Raw genomic sequence first — 14,371 nt, forward strand, 5'->3', positions numbered from 1 at the left:
TTCAGTTTGATCATATTTTTATTAGAGCTGTCAATGAAAATATTTATTATATTCAAAATGATCCTTAAAGGGAGATTTATCCAGTATTTAATCCTCTTATCAACATGAGAGAGGACAAATCTGCTGCTTTATGTAAATATATGCACATATTTATTATTGTAAATCAATGAACAACACAAATCAATGACAGATATTGATCCAGAAACCCTCACAGGTACTGCATTTAGCATAAAACAATATGCTCCAATCATAACATGGCAAACTGCAGCCCAACAGGCAACAACAGCTGTCAGTGTGTCAGTGTGCTGACTTGACTATGACTTGCCCCAAACTGCATGTGATGATCATAAAGTGGGCATGTCTGTAAAGGGGAGACTCGTGGGTACCCATAGAACCCATTTACATTCACTGATCTGGAGGTCAGAGGTCAAGGGACCCCTTTGAACATGGACATGACAGCTTTTCCCTCTCCAACATTTAGCCTATAACTCCGGAGCGTTATTTAACCTCCTTTGTGACCAGCTAGTCTGACCTGGTTGGTACCGATGGATTCATCAGGTTCTCTAGTTTCATATGATACCAGAATCTTCACTCTAACTTTAAAACGTGTTATTATTGCGTTAACTTTGACAGCTCTAATGTTTTTAAATCGTTTTATCTTTGTGACTGACAGCTTTGATGTCATTGCAGGAGGCGAAGAGGCAGAAGACGGACGAACTACAGCAAACAGTGAAGAAGATGCAAACTGACGGACTCAGCAGCTTCCAGCAGGAAACAGCAGATCTGAGGTAAAACTGCATCAGTTCAATGTAAAGTGGAGTGAAAATAGAGAGTAGCTGTGTGTGATGGACCTGCCTTGTTGTTGTGTGGTGATGAGACCGAAAAACAGTTCAATGAGAGATTTAAAGAAGCTATAGACACGTTTTCTTTTTTGCTGTAACGTCTCATTATGAAGGGAATTGATTGCATAATGTAATGGCTGTAGAATAATGACACCATCAGCGTTTAGATTGACTTCAAGGAAGTCAGGACCAGCCAGAAATGATATTTGTGGAGATGAAGAGTTGTCTGTTGCCACTTGAATATTATTTAATACACTAATATTTGATCTTATGATACTAAAGGTTTCTCTGTTCTGTAGATCTGACGCAGAGAGGACGGACGCTCTGCCAGTCAAGGTTTGAATTTTCTTTCTGTGATCTGTTGTTTTTTAGTGTTGTTCTTGTTAATCCTCCTAAAAGTTCTGTTTACACTGAACTATCTGAGATTTAGCTCGTGTCTTTGTTGCTGCGTACTAGTGGGTGTTAGTGGGTGCAAAATCCTTTAGTTGAGTCTTTCTTCTTCTTGTGTTTTTTCCTTCCACCCGACAGCAGACAGTTGTTCTGGAGGAGGCGGTGAGTCGGTTGGAGGCGGAGAGGATCCAGCTTCACGGAGACCTGCAGCGCTGCTTGTATGAGATCCAACAACGAGACCAGTACATCCAGCAGCTCAACCTGAAGGTATCAAACAGCTGAGCTACTGGGTACCCATAGAACCCATTAACATGCACACATCTGGAGGTCAGAGGTCAAGGGGACCCCTTTGACAAAATAGACATGACAGTTGTTCCTCGACAAAATTTAGCGTTATTTAACCTCCTTCATGACAAGCTAGTATTTTTCTCACTTTTTCTTTTGGACTTTTTTTTTTTTTTACTTTTTTCCCCGACATTTTTAAGACTATTTGGGACTTTTTTGGAAAAAAATTTCAGACTTTTTTTTGGACAATTTTTAAATATTTTGGGACTTTTTTTCTGGCATTTTTCCCAAAAAAAATTCGGATATTTTTTTTTTTACATTTTTCAGATTATTTTTAAACATTTTTCTGACTTTTTATTCGAAATTTTTTTACATTTTAAGCATATGTTTGGAGCCGTATTTAACCTCCTTCATGACAAGCTAGTATTTTCTGACATTTTATTTTGACATTTTTCTGACTATTTTTGGATATTATTCAGAATTTTTCTTTTGCGGATTTTTTTTTCAGCCTTTTTTTGGACATTTTTAAACATTTTATTCGAACCTTTTCTCTGACCTTTTTGGACTTTTTTAAAAAACTATTTTCCCGACTATTTGGGACTTTTTGGACTTTTTTTTCAGACTTTTTTTGGACATTTTTAAATATTTTTGGGACTTTTTTTCTGGCATTTTTCAAAAAAGAAATTTGGTATTTTTTTCTTAACATTTTTCAGATTTTTTTCAGACTTTTTCTCTGACCTTTTTGGACTTTTTAAAAAAAACAAAAAAAACAATTTTAATAACTATTTGGGACTTTTTGGACTTTTTAAAACATCTTTGGGACTTTTTTTTCTGACATTTTTCACATTTAAAAAAAAAAATCTGACTTTTTATTCAAACATTTTTTCAGACCTTTTTTAAAAAGAAATACAGACGTTTTTAGCGTATTTTTGGAGCGTTATTTAACCTTCAAAACAAGCTAGTATGACATGATTGGTACCAATGGATTCATCAGTTTTTCTAGGTGTTCTAGTTTCAGATGATACCAGTATCTTCACTCTACCTTTAAAACTGAGCCGCTCTAAAAATAATAAATAATTCAGTTCTTTAAAAACACCAGAATGGTTTTCAGCTATACGGCTTTGCTTCACCCCCCCCAGCTGCAGCAGGCGGTGGAGGAGAAAGGTGCGGTTGCAGCTCAGCTGAGGGCCGTATCACAGACCCTCAGGGACACCCAGAACCGCTGCCACTGGCTGGAGAACCAGGTCCAGGTCCAGGTAAATATCAGCATGCATGGAGTATACGGTATACTTCCCCTCCCTCTGTTTCATGTCTCTCTGTGCTGTCAGACTGTAATGCTGCTCCTCACCACCAGGGGTCAGTATATGCTGAGGTTGCACCCGGAGCCCCCCAGGAGAGAAGCAACGACTCCACCGTCGCTGAAACTGCTGAAGCCAGTCTGCTCCGAGAGAGGTGAAGAGACAATAACATGTCTTTATCTCTTACAGATTTTAATCTGAGCTATTATTACTATTATTATTATTATTATTATTATTATAATAATAATAATAATAATTATTATTATTATTATTATTATTATCAATATTATTATTATTATTATAATTATTGTTATTATTATTATAATAATAATTATTACTACTATTATTAATATTATTATTATTAATCTTATTATTATAATAATTATTATTATTATAATAATAATTATTATTATTATAATAATAATAACAATAATTATTATTATTATTATTATCGACATGTGTTTTTATGTTCAGGCTGCTGGAGTTGGAGCAGAGTCTGACCGATGAGAGAGGGAGGAGAGAGACGGCCGAGGAAGCTCTACGTCTGTCTGAGGACAGAGCAAAGAGGTCAATATACATATACAGCACACACACAGTCTAGAAGCAAAGAGACGAAACTCTGCTGCGACACCCGACCGCCATTTTGGACTGAAAACACCAATGAGTCTACGAGTCCATGGACGAATAAGAGACGTCTGTAAACCAGAGTATCGTTTTAATTTAGGTTAATCAACTTCCCAGTAGGAACACTTGTTACGCCACGTTGTTACGCCACGTTGTTACGCCACGTTGTTACGCCACGTTGTTACGCCACGTTGTTACGCCACGTTGTTACGCCAAGCCGCGTTGTTACGCCACGCCACGTTGTTACGCCACGCCACGTTGCTACGCCACGTTGCTACGCCACGTTGCTACGCCACGTTGTAGTCGCTTTCAGTCCAAAATGGCGGAAGCGTAGCTCTGCTGCTGGGAGCGGATGTTACAATAGATCACTCTTTCACTTCTTGGTAATATTGGTTGTTTGGTTAATGTTCAACAGAGCTGAACGTTTAAACTGCTTCTGTTCCTCAGCGTCGGCGCCGGTCTGTCCAGAGACGCTCAGAGAGACTTCAGTGTCGACATGGAAACAGAGGAAGAGTGGGAAGCTCTGAGCCTCAACCCCAACCAGCCTCTAATAACACGAAAGGTACGCAGACATTCCCCCAGAGAGGCGTGTTAACGAAGCCTCGTTCCTGGTTGTTCCTGAGCTTCAGATGAGACGGTAAAGTGTCCTCGCTTGTCCCCTGACGGCGTGCTGTTTGTGCCTCCAGGTGAAAGGCGGCGTGGCGGCGTGGCGACGCTGGCTCAGAGGGAGGAGCCTCTACTTCTCCAGGCTGCTGACGAGCCGCGCCCGCTCTCGATATCTCTTCCTGGCCTACCTGCTCACGATACACGTGCTCGTCCTCATGTGCCTCTCCGGCGCCCTGTAGCCCGGAGGTCACGCGGGTTCAAACTATATAAACACAGCGTGGTGGAGCGGGCAGCTCACGCCTGTCCTCGCCAGAGAGGAAATGATCTGATGACATCACATTCTGCTGAATAGAGCGCTGCAGGAATGAGTCCTAGAACCTGGAAATGAGTGATCATGATGTCACTTCCTGTTCCCTCGTCTGGGGGTCAATGGGTTTTTAGTTAGGTGTCTGAAATCTGCTTATCTGTCCGTGGTTAAATGAGACTACTAGACGCCATCACGCCGTCTCGTCCTCCTACTCACGCTCATGCGACCGCGGTGTAGTTTGTTTATAACGTTAGCTTCTTACTTTCTGCTGATCACATTCACGCTTCAAAAATCATAAAGTGGCGTTCATTAGTGGAGGTTATCTTACTGAATCCATCGTAAACTAGGGACGTGACCATGAGGACATTTACCCACCGGTTAATAAACCCGTGACAACACAGAAAAGATGGCGGTCAACATGTGCAGAGCGCTGACTCTGATCTTTACCGTCGGGTGGCGATGTGTCTGGCCTCTCCGATCGAGCTTTCGTTGCAGGGCTGCAGGTTTCCACCCAGCTGAGACCGCTCCGTCCTCCTCACGGCGATTACCTCATTAACGTTACGGTTCCCTGATATCATCGTTTAAATCTGAAATATTGCCATTTTTGCTTTTCGCTTCGTCACCAAATCCTCCGCCGTCGTCTTATCTGTGAACTCTCTCTCATCCTGACTCCTGCTACACTTTCACTTTCAGTTTGTAGCTTCCGTCGTCCGACTATCTATTGATAACGCGCCGCCGATACGCCCAAATGAACTGAATGGGTTTTCTTTCTGTATAAAAGGACGGCGGCGGGGCGGTGGGTACGTCATGTCATCGGTGTGTGCCCGACCACCGCGTGACATCGACTACCGCGACAAGCCTACTGTGGAGATTATCTTGCTGAACAAAACATGTCATGGTTCTTGTCCACAGCGCTTCCCATTCAGGAGACGGGGCGTCACGTCGGCTGCTGCTAGTTTGCATACAATTTAGTTCTTGGCTATTTTATGCAAATCAAAAATTTTATGCAAAACTCGACGCCTCTCTGAACCTTTAAAGTAACCGTTGTCGATGTGAAATAAAGACAGATTCATCAACTTCAGGATTAATTCTCTCATTAAATGTTTTCACATTTCGTTGAACTATTTTATAAGAGAAGAAAAACGAGCCGCCATGTTGGTCCCGGTTTTAAAGCTGGGAGCAGCAGCAGCCCACGGAGGGAAAGAGTTGGACCAATCAGGCGTCTAGTGGCGGCCCGTCAAGCGTCCAATGCTGCGAAGAGAGGCCTCGTGATATAAAACGCCCCTGTGGACACGTAGCAGGAGATAGTTTCTGCAATAATCCAAAACCCAATTGGAACAATCTCATTGGCTTTTTGTGGAGGGAACCAGGGAGATGATCACTTCCTGGTTGGACTACAGAAATACGTCATCCCTGCAGCGCTCTACTGACGGATCCCTCTACAGACGGATCCCTCTACAGACGGATCCCTCTACTGACGGATCCCTCTACAGACGGATCAGACGGATCCCTCTACAGACGGATCCCTCTACAGACGGATCCCTCTACAGACGGATCCCTCTACAGACGGATCAGACGGATCCCAGCAGCAGCAAAGATGGTAAAGGTTCTAGTCTTTTGCTGTATTTCAGATGGAAGTGTCTCATTTCTATTCATCTGTTGGTTGAGACTGAACTCCGTGTTTGGTTTCTCGGTAAATGAAGCCTTAAAGTATGATTCTCTCCGTCTTTGTTAAGAAGCGAGAGAAGAAGCATTTGTAGAAAAGAAAGTTTAATCATTTGACACTAATCCTCCGGCTGAGGAAGGAAAGGGCTCCGATGTAGAAGCCTGAGGAGGTGCAGAAAGCCATATCCATCTTTAACACTACACCGTATTAATGTTGTTGTTGAATGTCATCATCGCTGTCACGTCACAAATATCTGCACCACCAGCTGCTGCTGCTGCTTTCTATCTTTCTTTCTATCTTTCTTTCTATCTTTCTATCTTTCTTTCTTTCTTTCTTTCTTTCTTTCTTTCTTTCTTTCTTTCTTTCTGTTTGCCTGCCTGGTTTCGTACCGTGCACATAATCGTGATGCTGAGTTAAAACTATGCACTGAAGCTCCTCATGTGTTCGGCTCCCTTTAAACTGCCTTTAAATCCTCAGCGCCGCAGTTTGAATACGTGCTCTCACGTGGGAGACGATGGTTTCTATACATATATATCTATATAGATATAGATATAGATATATATACAGTATATATATATCCTTAAATTCTACTCCGGTATCACGGTACGCCGTTAAAAACCCATACTGTGTGTATTTATTGTATTTATGTGTGCATCCTCAGACAGTATGCTGTACAGTATCTGTGTATATATGCCTGATGTTTGATGACTGTACATTTCTTCTTGATGGTTTCGAGTCTGAATATGTGACTGATGAGAGACGGAGAGACGGAGAGGCGGTCCGTGAACAGGCCAGCGATCAGTTAGTAAACAGACTAAAGATGATTCCTGGCGTGTTAACGGCTCCGTGGTCCTGATTAATGATGTGTACATATAGAGGTGTGACTGATTGATTGATGGACAAAACTGAATCTATTTATGAAAAAAAAAAAAAGGTAAACTACTGAAAAATGTTCAGCATATTTTCTCTGCTGCCTCTATTTTTGAGAGATAGTGATGCTGTCGGCCTTTACGGGCTCAACGCGGTGCAATACGGTGTCAGATCGGCCTTTAATAAAGCTTCGTGAACTCTGTATGATGTGTGTCTCACTAACGGTCACTCTCAACTGTTGTTATGGAGGAAAAAATAAATCAACATAAAAAATAAATGGATAAATAAATAAATGACTCAATAAATGTCATTAAACGGAGAAATAAATAATCATTAATTAATTGATCAAATGTAACATAAATTTATATTTCTGTTTTCATTTGTGTCTCTATTTATTATTTATCTTTGTATTTATTCCCTTATTTATTTACTCTTGTGTAATTTACTTTTTTATTTATTTAAGTTATTTATTTTTATTTATTTATTTGTTTTTGCATTTATTTGTATTTACTAATTTTTGCAATTTTTTCATTTATTTCATATTTTTTAAATGTATGTATTTATGCATTTATTTATTTACCTTTGTATTAATTCCCTTATTTATATACGTTTCTGTTTAATTCTTTTTATTTATTTTTATTCTCTTTTTAAATTAATTAATTTGTTTATTATTTATTTATTTTGAAATATGTATTTATTTATGCATTTAGTTATTCATTCTTTATTTATCTTTGTATTAATTCCCTTATTTATTTACTCTTATGTTTAATTACCCCTTTTATTTATTTATGTGTTTATTTTCTATACATTTTTAAATGTATTTATTCATTATTTATTCATTTATTTTTGTCTATTTTCAATTTATTTATCTATTATTGCACTTATTTTTTAATGAATTTATATTTATTTTAAATGTATGTATTTATGCATTTATTTATTTATTTATTCTTTATTTATCTTTGTATTAATTCCCTTAATTAGATACTCTTCTGTTTAATTTGCCCTTTTATTTATTCATGTATTTATTTGTATTAATTTTTTTATTGATTTATTTTCACACTTATTTTTTAATAATTTTTTTTTTAAATGTATGTATTTATGCATTCATTTTTTTTTTTTATTTATTTATTTCTGCCAGATTTTCCCTTTGAATTTCACCCCTTATTTATTTCCTCAAACTTATTTCTTTCTTTATACATTCCTACCTCATTATGCAAATGAGGGAGCTGTCACCATACATGTGTCAGCACCGTCCACCTGCCTGTCTGCCTGCCTGTCTACCTGCCCGTCTACCTGTCTACCTGCCCGTCAACCTGCCTGTCTACCTGCCCGTCTACCTGCCCGTCTCCCTGCCTGTCTACCTGTCTACCTGTCTGTCTACCTGCCCGTCTACCTGCCCGTCTCCCTGCCTGTCTACCTGCGTCTTCCAGAAGCGATACTAACAATCATGTTGGTTATTTACAACACGACCGTTTTACTGCATGAACACAAACAGGGAGCATGAGAATGATCATAAACTCTTTTATAATAAGATATACAGCGTTAACCACACAGAACACGGCTCTACTTGATGGATAGATACATATAGATGGATGGATGGATAGATAGATAGATGGATGGATAGATAGATAGATAGATAGATAGATTACATGGACTTCAGGGTTTTCATTGTTAAGATGTTAGGATGTGATGGTTCCCAGTTCTCCCATCATCCCTTTAACCCCGGCAGCGGTACAGTGAGCGACACTTTTACACATCAGCCGGGCGTCACAAGACGCCGAGGCCACAACAGAGACGCCCTGAAGCCTCATTCAGAAGACATATAAGAGTATAGATATAGAGCTCAGAGAGATGCTAAAACTTCCCGGTGGTGGTGAGGTGTGTCGGCCCAAGACAGAAGAAGACTCATTCTCGGGGGGGCTGCCGTCCAAGAGCTTCTTCCTCCTCTTATCGAAGGGGAGAAATCCCTCTCCACTCATCAGTTGTCCTTAAATGGTACCCATCCAGGCTCGTCTCCACGCCCGGCGACGGGGGGGAGAACTCAACGAGAAGCTGCTGGATCGCAGCCCACCAGGAATAAACCGTCTGGCATGGAGGTTCTAGACGATGCCGAACTGGGCCAGATCACTCAGCTCCATGTCGCCGAACGCCTCCCAGGGGCAGATGACCTCGACGTCTGCAGGAGAGGAAACGGTCAGTTAAACGGGTCTTAAACCTTCAGTCATTGGTCGCTTCTCAGTTACTGATATTTACCTCCAAGGCCCTCCATCCCCGGGACGTCATCGAATCTGAGGAGAGGACAGACGCTGTGTTATATCCTACAGGTTTAATGAACTCTCTGTGGTGTTGTCCCTTCCTCTGTGGACTCACCTCTGCTGCTCATCCCTTTCCTGCTAAAGTCTCCTTCTTAGCTAACGTAGTAACTTCAGCTTGTTGGACCTCCAAACTAACATTCACTGCGCTGCTAATGTCAACGTCTAGATAACTAATTAGCTGGTGAACTGCAGCACGTTAACATAAAGAAATCTGCTCTTTAACACCACCGCTAACAACAACACACCGTCAGCTCACGGCTTACAAGTTACAGCGCAGGTTTGTTTGATTTTGTCTCTCACTCCCCTGCAGGGGCTCAGCCTGCAAGCTGCTACATTTCTGATATTTCCCAAATTCAGTTTTTTGCTAACACTTTATAATAACCATCACTTATAAATGGTAAATTTATATTTAATTAAACTAGTAATTTTAGTGTTATCAAAAAAAGAAAAGAAAATTAATATTTTTTACTAATTATTAGTAATGCTGGAATTATTATTATTATTATTTTATCATTAGTTTGTGTTAAATGATATAATTAATTTATAAAATGTTTTATTATATTGTATCATAGCTGATAAGAGACGATAACAATTACATTCTGATTACATGAATAAACTATTAACAGTTTATTGTTGCACACATTATAACATTTGTATATACTATATTAAGTATTTGTTAGACTTTAGCGTTTGTAGGGCTGGTCCTCCGCGGTCCAGTCAGAACTCTGGTACCTGCGGCTGTCGGAGGACTGTAATTATCGTGATTCGTCCCGAAATGATTGGACCTGCCTGTCCACCTGATCATTGAGGTGGTCGGATAGTTAACAATGAAAACAATGTGGTCTCTGGTGGACTCGTCCTCCAGCAGGCAGGCAGATGCTCTGTTATCCTGCAGGTTTAATGAACCCTCGGCTGCTGTGTCTCCGTCTGTGGACTCACCCCTTCTGTCCAGCTTTGGGAGCTTTGCTCTTGAACTGCCTGGACAGCTTCTGCTTGAACTTGGGGGGGCTGGCCTTGGAGCCTCCGGGTGCTGCTGCTCCTGCGTTCATTTCTAGCAAAACAGCAAAGAGTCATGGGAGGAGAAAAGGAACAGAAAGAACTCTTCACAGCAACATATTTAAAAGACAGAGTCTCACCTGCGTGTCGGTCTGCTGGGCGTTGAGGCGTTGGCGTCGGCGAAGAAGAGGAGCAGTGAGGAAGAGCTGAGCGATGAAAGAAGTGCAAAACAAAGAGAAGGTTCTCTTTCTTTTTGCAGTCTCTCTCTCTGTCCCCCCTCCTCGGTGTCGGCGTTTATATAGCAGCCCTCCGGTCAGACACAAAGCCGTTAATGGAGTTTAGGGATAATCTCAGGACCCTGAGAACAGCCCGTACCTGTGCTGCAACACGTACCTGTCGGCTGGTAAGACATGAAGCATTGTGGGTCATCGTGAGCTCAGTCATGTTTATTAATGCAGCCAAAGGAAACCAGAAGAAACTGTTCATACGTGTGAAGTAAAGACGGAACAATAAGGTGGTTAATATCTATAATAACAGAGACGATGAAGGAAGCTGAAAAACGACTTGTTTCTCCGTTTTATGATGTCATTTTTTAGAAGGCGACATTTAGAAAAGCGTTGCCAGCTGGAACTTTGTGAATGTGCTGCTCAGTAGTACAGATTAGATCACAGTTGATTGGATTAAACTGGATAACATCACATCAGATTAGATTTCAAGCAATTAGATCAGCATGCGCTGTAGATTAGAGCTCACATGGCACAGAGACGACACACATACAGTACGCTGTATTCCAAACCTCATACACTACTAGAAGTACAACCTCATACTATACTAGTAGAACAACCTCATACTATACTAGTAGAACAACCTCATACTATAATAGTAGTACTACCTGACGCTCACAGACCGCTCAGAGCTGTCTGGAGCTCTCTAGAGACCGGTCTGTAGACGAGAGGCTTTTATTTCCTTGTTTAAATATCACAACACTAATGTTCATTATTAAAATAACAGGAACCTGTGATTATCGGCCTGTTTGGAGTTGAAAAGCTCCACAAACACAATTTCTGACTTTTTTCAGACATTTTTGGGGGATTTTTTTGTTATGTTTTCGTATTTTTTTTGGATTTCTTTGGAGGACATTTGTTGGACTTTTTAAAAAAACAAAAATTGAAACATTTTTCAGACTTTTAATTTTTTTTCAGACAATTTTCTGATTTTTTTTGGCCTTTTTTCTGACTTTTTTCGAAATCAATTTTTGACTATTATTCAGACATGTTTGGACCTTTTTTTTTTTTCCTTTTTCACGCCTTTTTCAGACAATTTTAGAATAGTTTTTAAAAAAAAAATTGACATTTTTCTGACTTTTTTCGAGCATTTCTTCGGTCTTTTCAGGCTTTTTTCTACACAATTTAAGAACTTTTTTTGGAAATTTTTCAGACTCTTTTGGACATTTTTCTGACTTTTTTTGAGAATTTTTCGGACTTTTTTTAGATATTTTTGGACTTTTTTAAGGTTTTTCAGAAAATGTTCTGATTTTTTTGGGGATATTTTCTGACTTTTCGAACATTTTTGGAAATTTTTCAGACTTTTTTCTGCCTTTTTTTTTTTTTTTTTTTTACATTTTTCATACTTTTAATTTTTTTTCAGACAATTTCTTTGGCCTTTTTCTGACTTTTTTCCCCAAAAGATTTTGACTATTATTCAGCAATGTTTGGACCATTTTTTTCAGACAATTTTAGCACAGTTTTTGAATTTCTTTCAGACTTTTTTTTGACATTTTTTGAGCATTGTTCAGACCTTTTTTCAGACTTTTTTAAGGCTTTTTTTCCCAGACAATTTTCAGATTTTTTGGGGATATTTTCTGACTTTTTTCGAAAAAAAATTGGACATTTTTTCAAACTTTTTTTCCAAAAGATTTAGAACATTTTCAGGCTTCTTTTTCATACATTTTAGAACATTTTTTGGAAATTTTCAGACTTTTATTAAGAAATTTTTGGACTTTTTTCAGACTTTTTTGGGGCAGAGATTCCTGTTGAGATAACATATTACTCTAGTATCTGGAGGCGAGATCAGTCCACTGTTTAGTTGCTGGAACTGAAAAATCAGTTTGAGTAAATGTTGTGGATCAATATTTTATATTTCCCATCTCCCCTCGTTGATGATCCTGTTTGTCTGACTTTATTATGAGCTGATATAATAAATAGTTTAAACCTGCAGTATCTTATAAAGTTAACAAACAGAAGAGAAACAAAAAAAGTTGTAATGTTCGATAATATTGTAATAGTGGTACGCGTTAGTTTTTTTGTCCAGTGCTTTAAGAGCTGGTTTAAAGGCTAAAGCCTCGTCTAGCATACAGTTTTTGGGGTAAAAGCAGCCGTGTGTTGACTTTCTGTTCCAGCTCAGGTCAGTGGAGGCATGACAACATGACCGACAGCAGTATATTTGGAGTGTTTAGATTGGATTACACCTGACGACCTGAAGTATGAGGGGTGATGTAATCTTCAATCCGCATATACAGTACATCGCTCGGTTACTTAAACCCCACGACTGTAACTGGATCTGGAACGAGTTCAGCGCTACATAATGAGTTCATGCTGTGTCACACCGTCAACACGTCTGCTCATGTAATGAGTTCAATTATGTTTTATTTTCACTAGTCCTGTACCGGTCGGGTCGGGGTTCATAGGTTAGGTTATTGTTAGGCGTTGTACAAAGTTAGAGTAAAGTTAGGTAGTTAAGCTGAAGACAACTGGTTGTTTTAAAGGTCAATGTAACACAAACACAAACACAACAGACTTACAGACAGGAAACAGCCTCGGTGGTGCCATATTAGCATCCCAAATATGGGATGGACCAAAAGGGAGAAGTTAATATTTTACAGTTTTTTGATGGTGCCCCCCTGAATTTGTTTCCATACAGCCAATCAAATCACTTCAAATCACTTCTGCTAATGTCAACATCTAGATAACTAATTCTCTGGTGAACTGCAGCACGTTACGCAGCACAAGTGTACATTATGATGCTGGTGTGGTCTTTAACACCACCGCTAACAACAACACACCGTCAGCTCACGGCTTAGAAGTTACAGCGCAAGTTTGTTTTATGTTGTCTCTCACTCCCCTGCAGGAGCTCAGCCTGCCAGCTGCTAAATTTCTGATATTTCCCAAATTCCGTGTAATTTGATATAATTCATTTATCAATTTTATATTTATTTTTTATTATATTGTATCATAGCTGATAAGAGACAATAACAATTACATTCTGATTACATAAGTAAACTATTTATTAACAGTTTATTGTTGCACACATTATAACATTTTATATACTACATTAAGTATCTGTTAGATTTTTGCGTCCTCTGCGGTGCAGCCAAATCTCTGGTACCTGCGGCTGTCGGAGGACTGTAATTATCGTGATTCGTCCCGAAATGATTGGACCTGCCTGTCTACGTGCGCACTCTCTGCCCGTGCACTCATTGAGGTGGTTGGATAGTTAACGATGACAACCATGTGGTCTCAGGTGGACTCGACCTCCAGCAGTCCAGCAGTGCTCAGTCTCTCAGATGCTTTCAGTGAGATACTTTCAAAATCTGGTTTACGGTTCGCGTCCACAGGGGCGTTTTTTATCGCAAGGGGATGCGCCGCTTCCCAACATAATTGGACGCTTAATGGGCTGCCACTAGACACCTGATTGGTCGAACACTTTCCCTCGTGGGCTGCTGCTCCCAGCTTTCAAACCAGAACAAACATGGCGGCTCATTTGGAAATTTTCTTCTCTTCTTATATCACAAAAATAGTTCACCGAAATGTGTTTCTGAAAACATTTTATGAGAGAAATAATCCATGTTGATGAATCTCTCTTTATTTTAGGTCGACAACGGTTAGTTTAAAAGATTCTAGAGAGTTTCCAGAGGTGGCAAGTCGCGCCGGACGAAATACAGCAGCTGGCAGGCTGAGCTCCTGCAGGGGAGTGAGAGACAAAAAAAAAAAACTTGCGCTGTAACTTTTAAGCCGTGGGCTGACGGTGTAATTGTTGTTGATACTGAAAATGATCATTTGTAAATCTGAAACAATTAGTCAATCGGCAGATAGTCAAAAGGCCTAATCATTAAAATAATTTTAGAAATCATTCAACCATTTTTTGTCTTGATTGATAGCACATTAAATATCTTT

The 14,371-nt window shown here is 39.6% G+C and overlaps 2 protein-coding genes across 10 annotated transcripts in view; one reads left to right on the forward strand and one right to left on the reverse strand.

The window, feature by feature from the left end:
* LOC141781492 (uncharacterized) overlaps positions 1-7,090 on the forward strand; it is a 49,380-nt gene extending 42,290 nt beyond the window's left edge. For 6 of the 9 annotated variants that reach the window (XM_074657278.1, XM_074657340.1, XM_074657327.1 and 3 more), the window contains 8 exons: positions 691-788; positions 1,142-1,178; positions 1,371-1,499; positions 2,657-2,775; positions 2,868-2,969; positions 3,290-3,382; positions 3,887-4,001; positions 4,126-7,090. In XM_074657278.1, the coding sequence (XP_074513379.1) occupies positions 691-788; positions 1,142-1,178; positions 1,371-1,499; positions 2,657-2,775; positions 2,868-2,969; positions 3,290-3,382; positions 3,887-4,001; positions 4,126-4,284 (852 nt within the window). In that variant the 3' untranslated portion in view covers positions 4,285-7,090. The remainder of the gene's footprint in view (positions 1-690; positions 789-1,141; positions 1,179-1,370; positions 1,500-2,656; positions 2,776-2,867; positions 2,970-3,289; positions 3,383-3,886; positions 4,002-4,125) is intronic. The other 3 variants (XM_074657307.1, XM_074657298.1, XM_074657317.1) reach the window with 3 other exon arrangements.
* Positions 7,091-8,393: 1,303 nt separating this feature from the next.
* LOC141781769 (retinal cone rhodopsin-sensitive cGMP 3',5'-cyclic phosphodiesterase subunit gamma-like) lies at positions 8,394-10,496 on the reverse strand. Its single transcript, XM_074657590.1, has 4 exons — positions 10,340-10,496; positions 10,143-10,254; positions 9,142-9,176; positions 8,394-9,064 (listed from the first exon to the last, which is right to left on the reverse strand). The coding sequence occupies exons 2-4, from the start codon at positions 10,250-10,252 to the stop codon at positions 8,988-8,990; spliced, it is 222 nt and encodes a 73-aa protein (XP_074513691.1). The 5' UTR covers positions 10,253-10,254; positions 10,340-10,496; the 3' UTR covers positions 8,394-8,987.
* Between the last annotated feature and the right edge of the window lie 3,875 nt (positions 10,497-14,371).

Source organism: Sebastes fasciatus, chromosome 2, assembly GCF_043250625.1.
Source record: "Sebastes fasciatus isolate fSebFas1 chromosome 2, fSebFas1.pri, whole genome shotgun sequence".
In the NCBI taxonomy this organism is placed as follows: Eukaryota; Metazoa; Chordata; class Actinopteri; order Perciformes; family Sebastidae; genus Sebastes; species Sebastes fasciatus.